The sequence below is a fragment of the Parathielavia appendiculata genome, assembly GCF_033297405.1.
Source record: "Parathielavia appendiculata strain CBS 731.68 unplaced genomic scaffold N657scaffold_6, whole genome shotgun sequence".
Classification (NCBI taxonomy): Eukaryota; Fungi; Ascomycota; class Sordariomycetes; order Sordariales; family Chaetomiaceae; genus Parathielavia; species Parathielavia appendiculata.
In genome coordinates this window covers 1,095,990-1,107,154 of record NW_026944225.1, presented here as the reverse complement: position 1 = coordinate 1,107,154, position 11,165 = coordinate 1,095,990, and the positions used below count along the sequence as shown (strand labels likewise).

The following is an 11,165-nucleotide window of genomic DNA, read 5'->3' as shown; positions in this document are numbered from 1 at the left end:
TGGTGCACTCGCTGATATGGTGCACTCGCTGATATGGTGCACTCGCTGATATGGTGCACTCGCTGATAAAACACGTTATTAGGTTTTTGAAAATAGCATCATCTGATGAACCTTCCTTTTGTTTACCTTTTTCCGGTAAATCGTCATCTGAAGCATCAGTTCTCTAGTAATATGACTAAAATACTAAATGACTGCATATTTGAATTTATTATATCTAGAGCTTTATTATATATGTCGGGGTCTATGGCAGAGACCCTCTGAGGCCATGAGGGAGAGAGTACTTCAGCAAGTAGTTGCGCAGCAATGCAACGATCGTTGCATTGGCAGATCTTTTAGTCTAATTAGCAAAGGGGTTTACTGCGCAGTGTCGCGAACCAACTATATATCGAGGCCTGGTGGGGCGACGGAAGCCAATGAAAAGGAGTAACACCAGGGGAAAGCTGAGATAGGGCCTGCAAGAGGGATCACCGCCGAGGCAGTGAGCGTGGTGAGCGGCGCACCAAGATCACCGCCAAGAAGGTGATCGCAGTGATCGCAGGTACGGAGGTACCTGGTGGAGGAAGCTGTATATAGTCTACGATCTTTAGGCCTACGGGCATCACTGTAGCTTCCTCAGTAAGCAACTCAAGTGCAAGATGTCAGTACCTTTGGACATTGCTTGTTGTGAACCCTTTGGCTTCACCGAACCTCACCCCGTTGATAAGTTATAACCTTCAGGAGTCCCTTTTAGAAGTTGGGGCTTCGAGATTCGTCACACACAGCCTCTAACAATATATTACTTTTAAACTTATTTGCAGTATATATAGCTAAGAAAGTTGCAATTTTAACTCATAGCTATATCAATTATCTATCAATATAATACCTTAGTATTGATATATTGAGTAGGAGGCCTGTGTGAGAGACAAGTGGCATCAAGGCGAGGCACTGGGCGCTGCAAATACCAACTCAATTCTGTTAATCGAAAGCTAAGGAAATGAAGAGGGAGTTGTTGGGCAGCCAACAGTTACATGCTCAAGTAAGCTTAGATCAACCAAATGGTATTGAACAGATTGAGGTATGAAACGAAGCTTGAATTGGAGTCACGATTCCAGAGTGACCACACAAAATGAAGGATCAAGATAGTGGGTTTGGGTGCCTCAGAATGTTCTTTTTTTTTTTGGACCGGAAATTGTCCTCTCTAATCCTCCCAGGGGAATTACCCCCTTATATAGAGACATCGTGCCATGATATGACGCTATGTCAGGAACTGTGTCATTGTGATGGATCTGTGCTGACTGAGAGTCTCGCATTGACCATCAGTGCTCAGTCCGTGAATCTTGGTGCCAAGGAACCCACTCAGTTCAACAGGAGTGTCACGGCGATTGCGCCGTGCCTGCCAGGACCCACGGGTGGGACCCAACGTGTGGGGGCTGTTGAACTGAACTGGCTCCTTGGCACCTGGATTCAGGGGCTGGGCACTGTTGCCCAATGCAGTAAGCGTGGAAGACTCGTCACCCACCCAAAAGCAGGGTCTGGCGAGGGTCCCGAAGCCCTCAGTTCTTTAAGCAACACACACACAGGACACATGGTTCAGACAGCGAATTCAAGCTTCATCTTGTGCCTCAATTGATGCAGTATCACCTGGTTGGTCTATGCCTATTCGAGCCTGTAATTGTTGCTGTCCAACAGAACGCCCACACCAATACAGTACGCGATGTATAACGGGATGAGACCACAACACGCTGCATGCCTTCCGACTAGACGAGTCCTTCATTCACTTCTTAAACACAGCTAAACCCAACCTCTCAATCTCCCTACCCTCGGTGGTACCCCGTCCCGCAGCCTCGAGCAACCTGCTCCAAGCCTCGATATCCTTCATCTTGACAGCCTCCTCGGCCGCCTTGACGCGCATCCCACACTTCTCGTACATGGTGATCGTCTGGCCCCGCTCGAGGCCCGTACACTTGGGTATGAAGGTCGCTGCCAGGCGGGGATTGCCCGCTTGGAGAATCTGGTTGAAGAATGGCTGTATTTTTTTTTCGTTAGCCCTGAAAGATCGAAAGGGAACGAAAGGAGTCTAAGCGAAACGTACCACCCAGCCGATGGGGCTTTTGCGTTGGCGAGAGATTTCTTCCAGCTCGTTCCAGTCGCGCTTTGCGACCAGTGCTTGGAGTCTAGTTTGGCTCTGATGTCAGATGTCATGACATAGAGAAGGGCGAAATAGGAACGAGGGTGGTACTTACCGAATCCACCAGGCCACCTTCTCTGGTACTTTGAACTCGTTCTGGATCTTCTTTGCCCTGCCGTGGTATCCAAGCCGGATCAGCTTAAACATGGTTTGGTTGACCGACAGCCCGGTGAAGTTGTCAGTCAGATCGCGGTCAAACACCTCCTGCATCCGCAGGAGCGTGGACGCTTCCTTGAGAGCACCCAGCTCAAACGCATGCTCCTTGGCGTTGTCCGAGAGGAGCTTCGTTGCCAGCGAGAGCTTGTCACTCGTCGTCCGACTTTCAGGCTGGCGCAGGGCTTCGCGGAGAAACACAGCTGCCCCGTCCAGGCGGCGGTCGTCCTGGTAATACAGGTCCTTGAGCAGCGTGGTATCTTCACGGCCATCACCACCATCATCGCCCTGGTGCGCAGCCGCCTCGACCAGGGCAGTGGCGGTGGGCCGGCTGTTGATGACGCGGAAGAAGCCTGCCAGGGGCAGCTTCCGTTTGAGCTGATGCAGGACAAAGTAGACCAGGTCGGTGTCACCGCTCTCGATGGCCTTGTCCAAAGCCAGCTCGTCTTCTTCCATACTCAGGAGCAAGGGCACCTGCCGGCCAGCGCGTGGCTCGTGGTTGAGCAACTCCGTGGCTAGCCGGCCTCTTCCTTCATCATATGCGGCACGAGCGATTGTCTCGAAGGATATGCCGGGCTTCCCTGACAGCTTCTCGACGATCTTGCGGCAGATGGCGTCGTCGTCCTCGGAGCCCAGTCGTACCTTGGCGGAGGCCCAGTGTACGTAAATCTTATCAGTGGGTAGCCGGAGGTAGCCAGCTATCCGGAGGGCTAAGAGGTATTCGTGACGATTAAGGAGACGGGAAATGAGCCCTGATGGCGTGAGACGCTGGTACTGCTCGTACGATAGGGGCAGTCCAATCTCGAAGAAGCGGACGGCGTTCAGGACTCGCAGGGTCTCACACATATCCACAAAGTCATCACTATTGTAGAAGTCGAGAACGGATTTGCCAAAGGAAGCGGCCTTGAGCAGCTGTTTCTGCCAATGGACGCTGAACTCCTGACCAGCCGCGTTGATGCAGGTGTCTACCGCTTCCACGAGGTTAGGTCTGATTAGGCGTATGTTGTCGTCAGCTTTTGGTGAGTTCAACTCCAGCTGCTCGACGGCGTCCAGGAGAATGGATGCAGAGGAATCCGCGCCAAGGCGGAACACCTCTTCGGTAACATCTGGTACTCGGTGGAGAAAGTCACAGGTGTCATTGGCGACTATTCGGACCCCGTCATAGTCTGCGGTGTGGTTAGCGGAGAGGAGGATCAGCGAAGCAATTGTGGTGTCGGAATAGTTACCGGGGACAATGTGCACTCGACCGCTATCATAGAAGAACTTGGCAAGGGAACCACTTGGGCCAACGAGGTGAACCTCGTCCTCCCACGCAACGACGACGGCGTCATTGCCGCACCACTCAAAGTACTTGGGTGGGATCTTGGACCTAGAGTCATGCTCGCTCAAGCGGTCCTGGAAGTCACTTGTGATGACATGGGCCTTGCCGGTCGACGTGTATAGGGCGCAGTACCGCCCATTCGGCGACACTGCGATGTGGGTAAACGGGCCGATGTCCAAAAAGCGATCCTCGCACTCGGTAGCATCCGACACGTAGATGGTTTGATTAATGCTGAGGAGCACCTCGACGGAGCGCGAAAGGGTGTAGGCGGGCGGGATGATGTTCCACGAATGAACCTGTCCCTCTGGGACCGGCGCAAGGAGCTTTGGACGAGGCTCGGCGTACGACGAGACGGAGACAAGGGAGTTGTTGTTTAGGAGAGCGACAAGGCCATGGGCGTAAAACCTGCAGGACTTGACCCCGGCCTCGTCGGCGCCATTTCCCAACGAAAACTGCGTGAACTCTCCCTGCAAATCATAGTAACACCTCACAGTGCCGTCTCCAGTGACTACGAGGAGCTTCTCATCCTCAGACCAACCCAACCCTTTGATGGGCCCCTGATCCCAGTTGATGCGGCGGAGAAGCTTGCCGGCGCAACTGTAGATGTCGATGCTGGGTTTAGAGGGCCGGTTTTGTTGGAATGCAATCAGCTTTTCCTCATCGCGGTAGAGAGCTGCCGTGGTGTCAGCCGGTGACAGTACAACAGACATATATCCATCCATTCACTCACCAATGGCGCCAGCATAGGGAGCTCCGGCAACCAAATAGTGGTCGAGGTCCAAGTCCTGGTCGAATATTTGGGTGTAGAGCTGGATCTTGCGGTAAAAACGCTCACCGAGCTGTTCCCAGCCTGCTGTGGGATGAGCGACGTCCATCGTGTGTCATGTTTCCATGCTGGGTTGTGAATGGTATGAGCTCCCAATCGTGACTCTGGACTGGGTTGTCTGGTAATGAGACGCTAGGTGAAGCTTGGAAGTCGAGGTACCTGAGGTAACACATGGCCGTGCCCCCGGAACTCCTAGGGTTAGGGGGTTCACTTCACGGGTGCCACCTCAGCTCATTACCCCTGCCAGGCAGTGGATTAGCTGAACCTCGGGGTACGATAACCAACGTTAGGACCCGGGATGACGATAAGCTCGAGCACCTTGCATTCGTCATATACCCAAAAGTCATCCACGGTTCTCGGCTGCTTGTTTGTCTTTTGTCTAACTTACCATTCTTTATGTGTGACCTGGTCTACCTTCTTTAACTGTCATAGAAAACCATGCCCGACTGGAGACAAGAGTATCTCGCCGGCATCCGAGATGCCGAGACGCAACAATCCGTTGATCGAGAGCTTATCGCAGCATGTCAGTGACAAGCCGCGCCGTGGCATTCCTTGCGCACCGCCTCGATGAACCAGTGAACGCTTGACAGTGGACGCTGACCACCATTCCAGACTCGCAACTGCTCGACCGCGTCGCCGTCCTCGAAGCTGAAAAGGCAGCCCTCCAAGCACAGACTCAGCAGCCCCACGCAGCGCTGACCAAACCGAGGGCCTCACCAGCACCAACATCACCATCCCCAGGTCCCTCCGCGGACGACACGCCCCTCGTATCCCGCCTCCGTCTTGAGCTAGCCGAGGCCCTCCGCTCAAAGGGCCAATTTCAGCAGCGCCTTCAGGCAGCGGACGAAGAGCTCACCCGTCTGCGGGCAAAGACGGCATCCGACTCCAAGGCGCTGCGCGATCTGACCGCCGAGCGACGCTCCCTGGTTGTCAAGCTACGAGATCGCGAGGAGGAGCTCCGAGTCAAGAACAAGCTTGTCGCCGACGTGCAGGACGAGCTGGTGGTGCTCAACATGCAGCTCGACATGGTGGAGAAGAAGCGCGCCGAGAAGGAGGCCGAGAACAAGCAGCTTGTCGAGAGATTTATGAAGCGGATTGGACAGGAGGCCGAGGCCATGAATCTGGCGAACGAGCCAGTTTTCCCCAAGAAGAGCAGGGGAGGTGGGAAAGCAAGTTGAGAGCCCGCCGAACCCATCGGTTGACGACCCTCTAGCTTGGCCCTTGCACGGCGACCCTTAGTGACTGCTGAGTTCAGAAGTGGTATCTCGAACAAGGTACGTACTCTATGATCTATCCGCTCCATCTTCCGACCCCGCCTGCCCTTCCATGCTTGACCTCCCAAAACCTACTCAGAAAACCATACACAAACACACACCGCTGTAAGGGGTACTCGTTCGTCTTCGCGGACCGCGTTCTCCAAAGAGCGGCTTCAACCAACCCGTACTCCTGACAAATCCACCTAGTAAAACCAACACACTGCTGACATATGCAAGCAGCAAATTACTTTCTCGTCGAAATACAAAACGTGCCCGGCGCTGCGGTCCAACTGACATGCTCCGCTGGGTACGTCAGATGCTCGACTTCCAGAATAGACGACGCAACATCGTTCTCGGCGATCTTGTTGTCGTGGACAAAGGTCTTGAGCGATACGATCTTGCACCCAATCTTCAGGTCCAAAAACATGTTGACGAGGTGGTCGTTGAGCTGCGACGTGAAAGCCTGGTTATTTACCAGCACCACGTCGGCTCTTTTTAGCGCCGCCAGTGTCCTCTCGTTCTTGCGAAAGTCGCCCCGTTCAAGATGGACCTTGCCCGGCGCAATGCCCCACAGGCGACAGCGGGCCGTGAATTCCTTATTCTGCGCCTCGGCGAGGTTGCACGCATTCTCCATCATCTCGCAGCCCCAGCTCTCGCACCCTCTTTCCAACGCCGCATGGAGCGCCACGTTGCCGACGCCCGAGCCGAGGTCCACGAATACCATGTCGGAGCTTAGCTTTGTCCGGTCGAAGATGTCGGAAATAAAGGGGTGTAGCAGCTCGCCATAAACGTTGTCAGTGCCGTTCTCGTACTTGGCGAGCAGCTCGACTTTGGGCGCCACAGTGCGGTCATACACTTGGTCGAGGATAAAGTCGACCAACTCCCGGGGAATGCCGCGCATCGCATCGATGTTTTTTGCGATGACGCCCTTCATCTGCAGGGCCAGTAGCTGGTCGTTGTACTCGGTCAAAGCCTCCTTGAACCCCTTTCCGTCCTTTGTGTTTTTGCTCTTTTCCAGCCGGCGGTATATGCCGTTGTCCTGGTCCAGGAACGGTTTCGCCTCTTGGTCGGTAAGGTACGTTGAGGCTACCAACTTGACCACCTTCATGATATCCAGCGCGCCGTCGATCTTGTCCTTGCCCCAGACCAACTCGTACCTTAAGACAGTCAGCACTTCAGCAAGTTCCTATGAACCGGACGAGGACCGCGCTTACCGCTCTGGATATTTCGCCCCAGGATACCGTAGCCTCACCACGACCTCGTCCGGTGTGAGGTACATCACAGGCTGGCATCTATCCGCTAGCGATGCCACGTCCGCGGCATGCACAATGCCCGGTTTGTCCTCCTCCCCCTGCCCGCTCCATAAACTCGGATGTCTCAACCGCCGGTCCGGATCTTCGGTATGCGCTCGCTTCCGCCGCTTGCTCGGATCTACCCTGTCGCGCCAGTCATCCTCGTCGTCAGACCCAGGCTCGGAGTCGCTGAGGGCCGGGGCGGGACTAGCGGTCGCCGGGGACCGGCTGTTCGCGGGACCGCGGCGCTTTCGGCTCTGGCTTAAAGACGACTTGCTCTCCGGAGAGGAGGATGAATATAGGCGCTTCGCATGGAGAGAGGACGGGATGGGGGATGCGCGGGTGCTGCCTGGGACGGAGAGGGAAGGGCGCGAGGCATTCGCGACGCCGGCGGGCTTCTTGAGCGGGGCTGGCTCGACGGCTTGCTTGACTTTGCGGACTTCGGTCTTGACCTTGAATTTGGACTTTTGGTTGAATATGCTCATTATCCCCCGAGTTTACAGGTAAAAGGCGCTGCTGTGGCTGGATCTATTCTTCGTTTCGCAAGGTTTCGGATGCGCGGAAAGGTCGAACGAGTGACGCGGTCGGCACGCGACTGAATGGATCTATCGGCTAAGGGCACGCTGGTACGCTCTCGCGGCTGGAAAAGAAACAGAGTGCTGAATAATGCTTGTGATAGTACGTAAAGAGAGCGAGGGAATAGGGTAGAAGAAATCACGGGCGTGCTAAAAGATGCGACGTGAAAACGAGGCTGCGGGGTTGCGACAAAGAGATGCAGGTTGAAGCGACGCCTGAGGCTGTGAGCAAAGACTGGAGAAGCCTTGGCGGCTGTGGTGAGGTCGGACCCTTGCAGAGACGGAAGCCTTGCCTGCTGTGGGGCCCTTGCAATCTTGGCGGCGCATCATGACCATGGAATGATCTGCAAGTCATGCGATCGAGTCCGAATGTGAACCACTGTTCAAGCAGCAAAGGTCTCTGGTGAACTCTTGAATGTGAGCCGTCAGCAAGATAATGAGTGTATCATCTTCAGGCCGTCCACCGACTTGACAAAGAGTTATCAGTAGGGCAATGGCTCCAGCCAATCGTACTTCTCGGGGTTTCTTCTGACAGCGGTGGGAGGATTCACTGGCAGCATACATTATGAGCGGAAAGCTCTGTAGTCAGTGAAGCCTATGAGGTAGTTATTCAAGAAGCCGAGCCAAACAGCTGTGGATTCAGGACACAGCAAGTTTGTTGTTGGTACCCTTGGCGGTTAACAGTGGAAAGCAAGCGACAACCGAGCCAAACAGCAAAGAAGAACATTCCCACCCAAGGCACGGAAACCACCTCGCTTCAGCGTGGGCACTCAAGGACCCCATGGATATTGGGGAAACGTCCTCCCCTGCCCTTGGCAGCGATTCTTGGCTCAGCTCTGATGAGTAAGAGCCTGGCGGTCTGCTGCATACACGAGCCACCACCTTCCTACAAACTGTCAAATGGGACTTGCTCGCCGGCATTGGGGCAACGAAAAGGGGCGGGATATCGTGCCGCTACGATGAGAGGTCCTTTATCACGATCCCGACACCGACGACTTCTACATTGGGTCTGGACTCAAACGAGGAGAAGCACTTGGACGTCGTCCACCGAGTACTCCGATGACTTGATCGACCATCTACTCCGATCCGCCTCGACCAGAGACGATCTCAAGCAGAGCCAATCCTTCACGCTTCCGTCAATCATGGGCCACTTGACGCGCATCCGTGGCGAGGAGAAGACAGGCCCTTTCCGCTTGACAAACCGCGATCTTGAGGCGCACAACATCCTGGTGGATGACGACCTCGACATAGTAGGTGTCATTGACTTTGGCGGCGTTATGGCCGGCCCGTTGGAAGTCGTCGCGCAATACCCGGTCCTCTCTTTTCTCGACACAGAACCGCCTGGTGCCACTTATACTGCCCCGGCGGAGATTGAGCGGGTCATACGCACAGCGTCGAAGCTCCAGGAGTGTAAAGACCTGCGCATGATATTCGAGTCAGACACAGTGGAGGGGGAAGCAAGGTCGTTGACATGTTGGGATCGACAGCGGCCAGCGCATACAAGGGATTGCTGGCTTACTCACAGCATCAGGTTCATGTGAACGACAAATGAATGAAGGCTTTTGTTTGAAGATGGTACTGGAGTAGGCTGAAAGGCGTACTAATTAGGGCATCCACACGGTACAGTGCCGTTGTCCAGCTACTGCGAGCTAACACTACGGGTCGTGCTTCTTTTGGCATAAAGTCAGCTTGGATGTGGGGAGACCATCGACAACCTTCAGCTCTAGACCCAACCTAATCTATCCGACGGCTCGGAATCAAACCAAGGTGGGACAAGATGGAGATTACAGAGTCTCGAACGTAACGAGCCATCGGCCAGCAGCTAATTCAGCCGAAAGGTTGCAACAGAGACCCAGGCTGCACCTTCAAGGAAATGGAAAGCTGAGGACGGCGTGCGCTGCAGCGAGCCACGATCATTGAAGAGGCGAAAATCAAGCAGCCAGCTTACATCGAAACACGACCCGCCACGATCAAGAAGAACCTGCCGCTCTGGACAGGCCGCAAATCGCTGCCCTCGGAGAGAAGCGACTACACCAACGACTGCCGGCGACTCCTCGGCTCGACAAGTTGCAGACACATAATCCAGTCGGCTCATAGGGAGGGAAAGTACCAGAGACACAGAAAGTAATGTTCAGAGCCCCAACAGGGGGGAGGGTGGGGGCCCGCGACGAGTGCTCGAGAGGGTTTAAGTTCGGGTTGAGATCGAACATCTGGGGCCGTTTCGTGCGTCTACCGTTTGGTAAGGTATGATACGGCAAGGCGAGGATACAAAGAAAACCGGACTAGATAACGGCTGGTGGTGGCTGCGTTCTAGGCCGTCGAGAAGGCGCGAAGTTTTGTCCGGGCGTGGCTGGTGGTTGATAAAGTAACCCAGGCCTTCCCCGACGTGCCAGCGGAAACAACAATATTGGTCTACAGGAGGTAGCGTTTTTCCAAAAAATATAAATATAACGTTAACCTTAACTATAAAAACAAATAAATAAATAAGTTATCTTATCAGCGAGTCGCGCACTTGTCCAACGCGACGCTTTTATGTTACACCTGGTATCAATTTTTCCACAGCCCAATATGTCAGCTACTTCAAAGGAAGCGAGGGTGAACTTGCCGTTGCCGCTCTCCAAAGACCGACGCGCTAGCCGGCTTGCAAGCTGCGACACAACGCCCAAATTGAGAAGCTCACTCAGTTAAAAGAGGAGACTATTGTTCGATATATAATCGAGCTAGATGCCCAAGTTTTTCCACCAAGATCGTGTGATGTGGAAGATATAGCTATCTATCTACTACATGTCCGTGACGCGCCCCCTGTCGGTAAACCCTGGGCACATCAATTTGTTAACGCCAGCTAGAGCTCCGCACGCATCAGATGAATCTCGGTCCTCTACTACTGAGAAGGACTCCTGAAGGTATAATCTTGACAATGAGGTTCGGTTCGGTGAAGCCAAAAGGTTCACAACAAGCAGTATTCAAAGATATCAATAATCTTACAATAAAGTTGTAACGGTCTCAGGCAGTATATTGCAACTAGCTGATGACGACTCTACGAGTATATTGCAACTAGCTGATGACGACTCTATGTAACGGTCTCAGGTAGTATATTGCAACTAGCTGATGACGACTCTACGAGTACACTGAACTTGGAGAAGAAAAGGAGAGACGACAGACTTGGTAGCTCGCAAGCATACTTATCCTCGTCGGCGCGCTGGTCTGAGCGCGTTGCTAGAAGGTTCGGTGTGCTGTGGGGCGAGTGGGAATAGCCTCATCAGGGGTCTTGGTATTGGCCGAGAGTCGCCGAGGCTCGCACCGGGCCCAGCCCGTTACAAAGTTGCTTAACGTTACTGAGAAAGCTATTGTGGTGCAAATAGACCTAGAGAGTATAGTTTATATATAGCTTTTCCCTAAGTACCTTCGGACCTGAATCTCTAGGAATATTGAGTGTTTCTATCAGCGCTTCATTCAGTTCAAGTTATCAGACAGATATAACAGTCAAATTCAGACAAACAATCAGAATCTCGAATGCTATTCAACCAACTAGATCAGATTTCAAGTCCTTTGATCTGCAGATTATCAGATCCCCT

General features: G+C 53.6%; 4 protein-coding genes across 4 annotated transcripts; 2 read left to right on the top strand and 2 right to left on the bottom strand.

Moving 5' to 3' along the window:
* Window positions 1–1,584: 1,584 nt before the first annotated feature.
* On the bottom strand, window positions 1,585–4,934 carry N657DRAFT_645452 (vacuolar protein sorting-associated protein 16). The gene is made up of 5 exons (XM_062792952.1): window positions 4,372–4,934; window positions 3,547–4,314; window positions 2,223–3,486; window positions 2,072–2,153; window positions 1,585–2,005 (listed from the first exon to the last, which is right to left on the bottom strand). The coding sequence occupies exons 1-5, from the start codon at window positions 4,514–4,516 to the stop codon at window positions 1,754–1,756; spliced, it is 2,511 nt and encodes an 836-aa protein (XP_062647621.1). The 5' UTR covers window positions 4,517–4,934; the 3' UTR covers window positions 1,585–1,753.
* Window positions 4,759–5,697, top strand: N657DRAFT_645451 (autophagy protein 16). Its single transcript, XM_062792951.1, has 2 exons — window positions 4,759–4,990; window positions 5,080–5,697. Exons 1-2 carry the CDS (start codon window positions 4,906–4,908, stop codon window positions 5,643–5,645), a joined length of 651 nt encoding a protein of 216 aa, XP_062647620.1. The 5' UTR covers window positions 4,759–4,905; the 3' UTR covers window positions 5,646–5,697.
* Window positions 5,698–5,965: 268 nt separating this feature from the next.
* N657DRAFT_645449 (histone-lysine N-methyltransferase, H3 lysine-79 specific) lies at window positions 5,966–7,796 on the bottom strand (the record flags this gene model as incomplete). The annotated part of the gene is made up of 2 exons (XM_062792950.1): window positions 6,938–7,796; window positions 5,966–6,880 (listed from the first exon to the last, which is right to left on the bottom strand). Exons 1-2 carry the CDS (start codon window positions 7,498–7,500, stop codon window positions 5,968–5,970), a joined length of 1,476 nt encoding a protein of 491 aa, XP_062647619.1. The 5' UTR covers window positions 7,501–7,796.
* Window positions 7,797–8,187: 391 nt separating this feature from the next.
* On the top strand, window positions 8,188–9,271 carry N657DRAFT_430243 (uncharacterized protein). The gene has a single exon (XM_062787338.1). It carries the CDS (start codon window positions 8,430–8,432, stop codon window positions 9,129–9,131), a length of 702 nt encoding a protein of 233 aa, XP_062647618.1. The 5' UTR covers window positions 8,188–8,429; the 3' UTR covers window positions 9,132–9,271.
* Window positions 9,272–11,165: the final 1,894 nt, after the last annotated feature.

Coding starts and splice junctions, on each gene's coding strand:
- N657DRAFT_430243 (XM_062787338.1), top strand. CDS start 8,430: ATGAGTAAGAGCCTGGCGGTCTGCTGCATACACGAGCCACCACCTTCC.
- N657DRAFT_645452 (XM_062792952.1), bottom strand. CDS start 4,516: ATGGACGTCGCTCATCCCACAGCAGGCTGGGAACAGCTCGGTGAGCGT. Junction 4,315..4,371: donor TCCCTATGCTGGCGCCATTG/GTGAGTGAATGG, acceptor ACACCACGGCAG/CTCTCTACCGCGATGAGGAA. Junction 2,154..2,222: donor AAGGTGGCCTGGTGGATTCG/GTAAGTACCACC, acceptor GAGCCAAACTAG/ACTCCAAGCACTGGTCGCAA.
- N657DRAFT_645451 (XM_062792951.1), top strand. CDS start 4,906: ATGCCCGACTGGAGACAAGAGTATCTCGCCGGCATCCGAGATGCCGAG. Junction 4,991..5,079: donor TCGAGAGCTTATCGCAGCAT/GTCAGTGACAAG, acceptor CCACCATTCCAG/ACTCGCAACTGCTCGACCGC.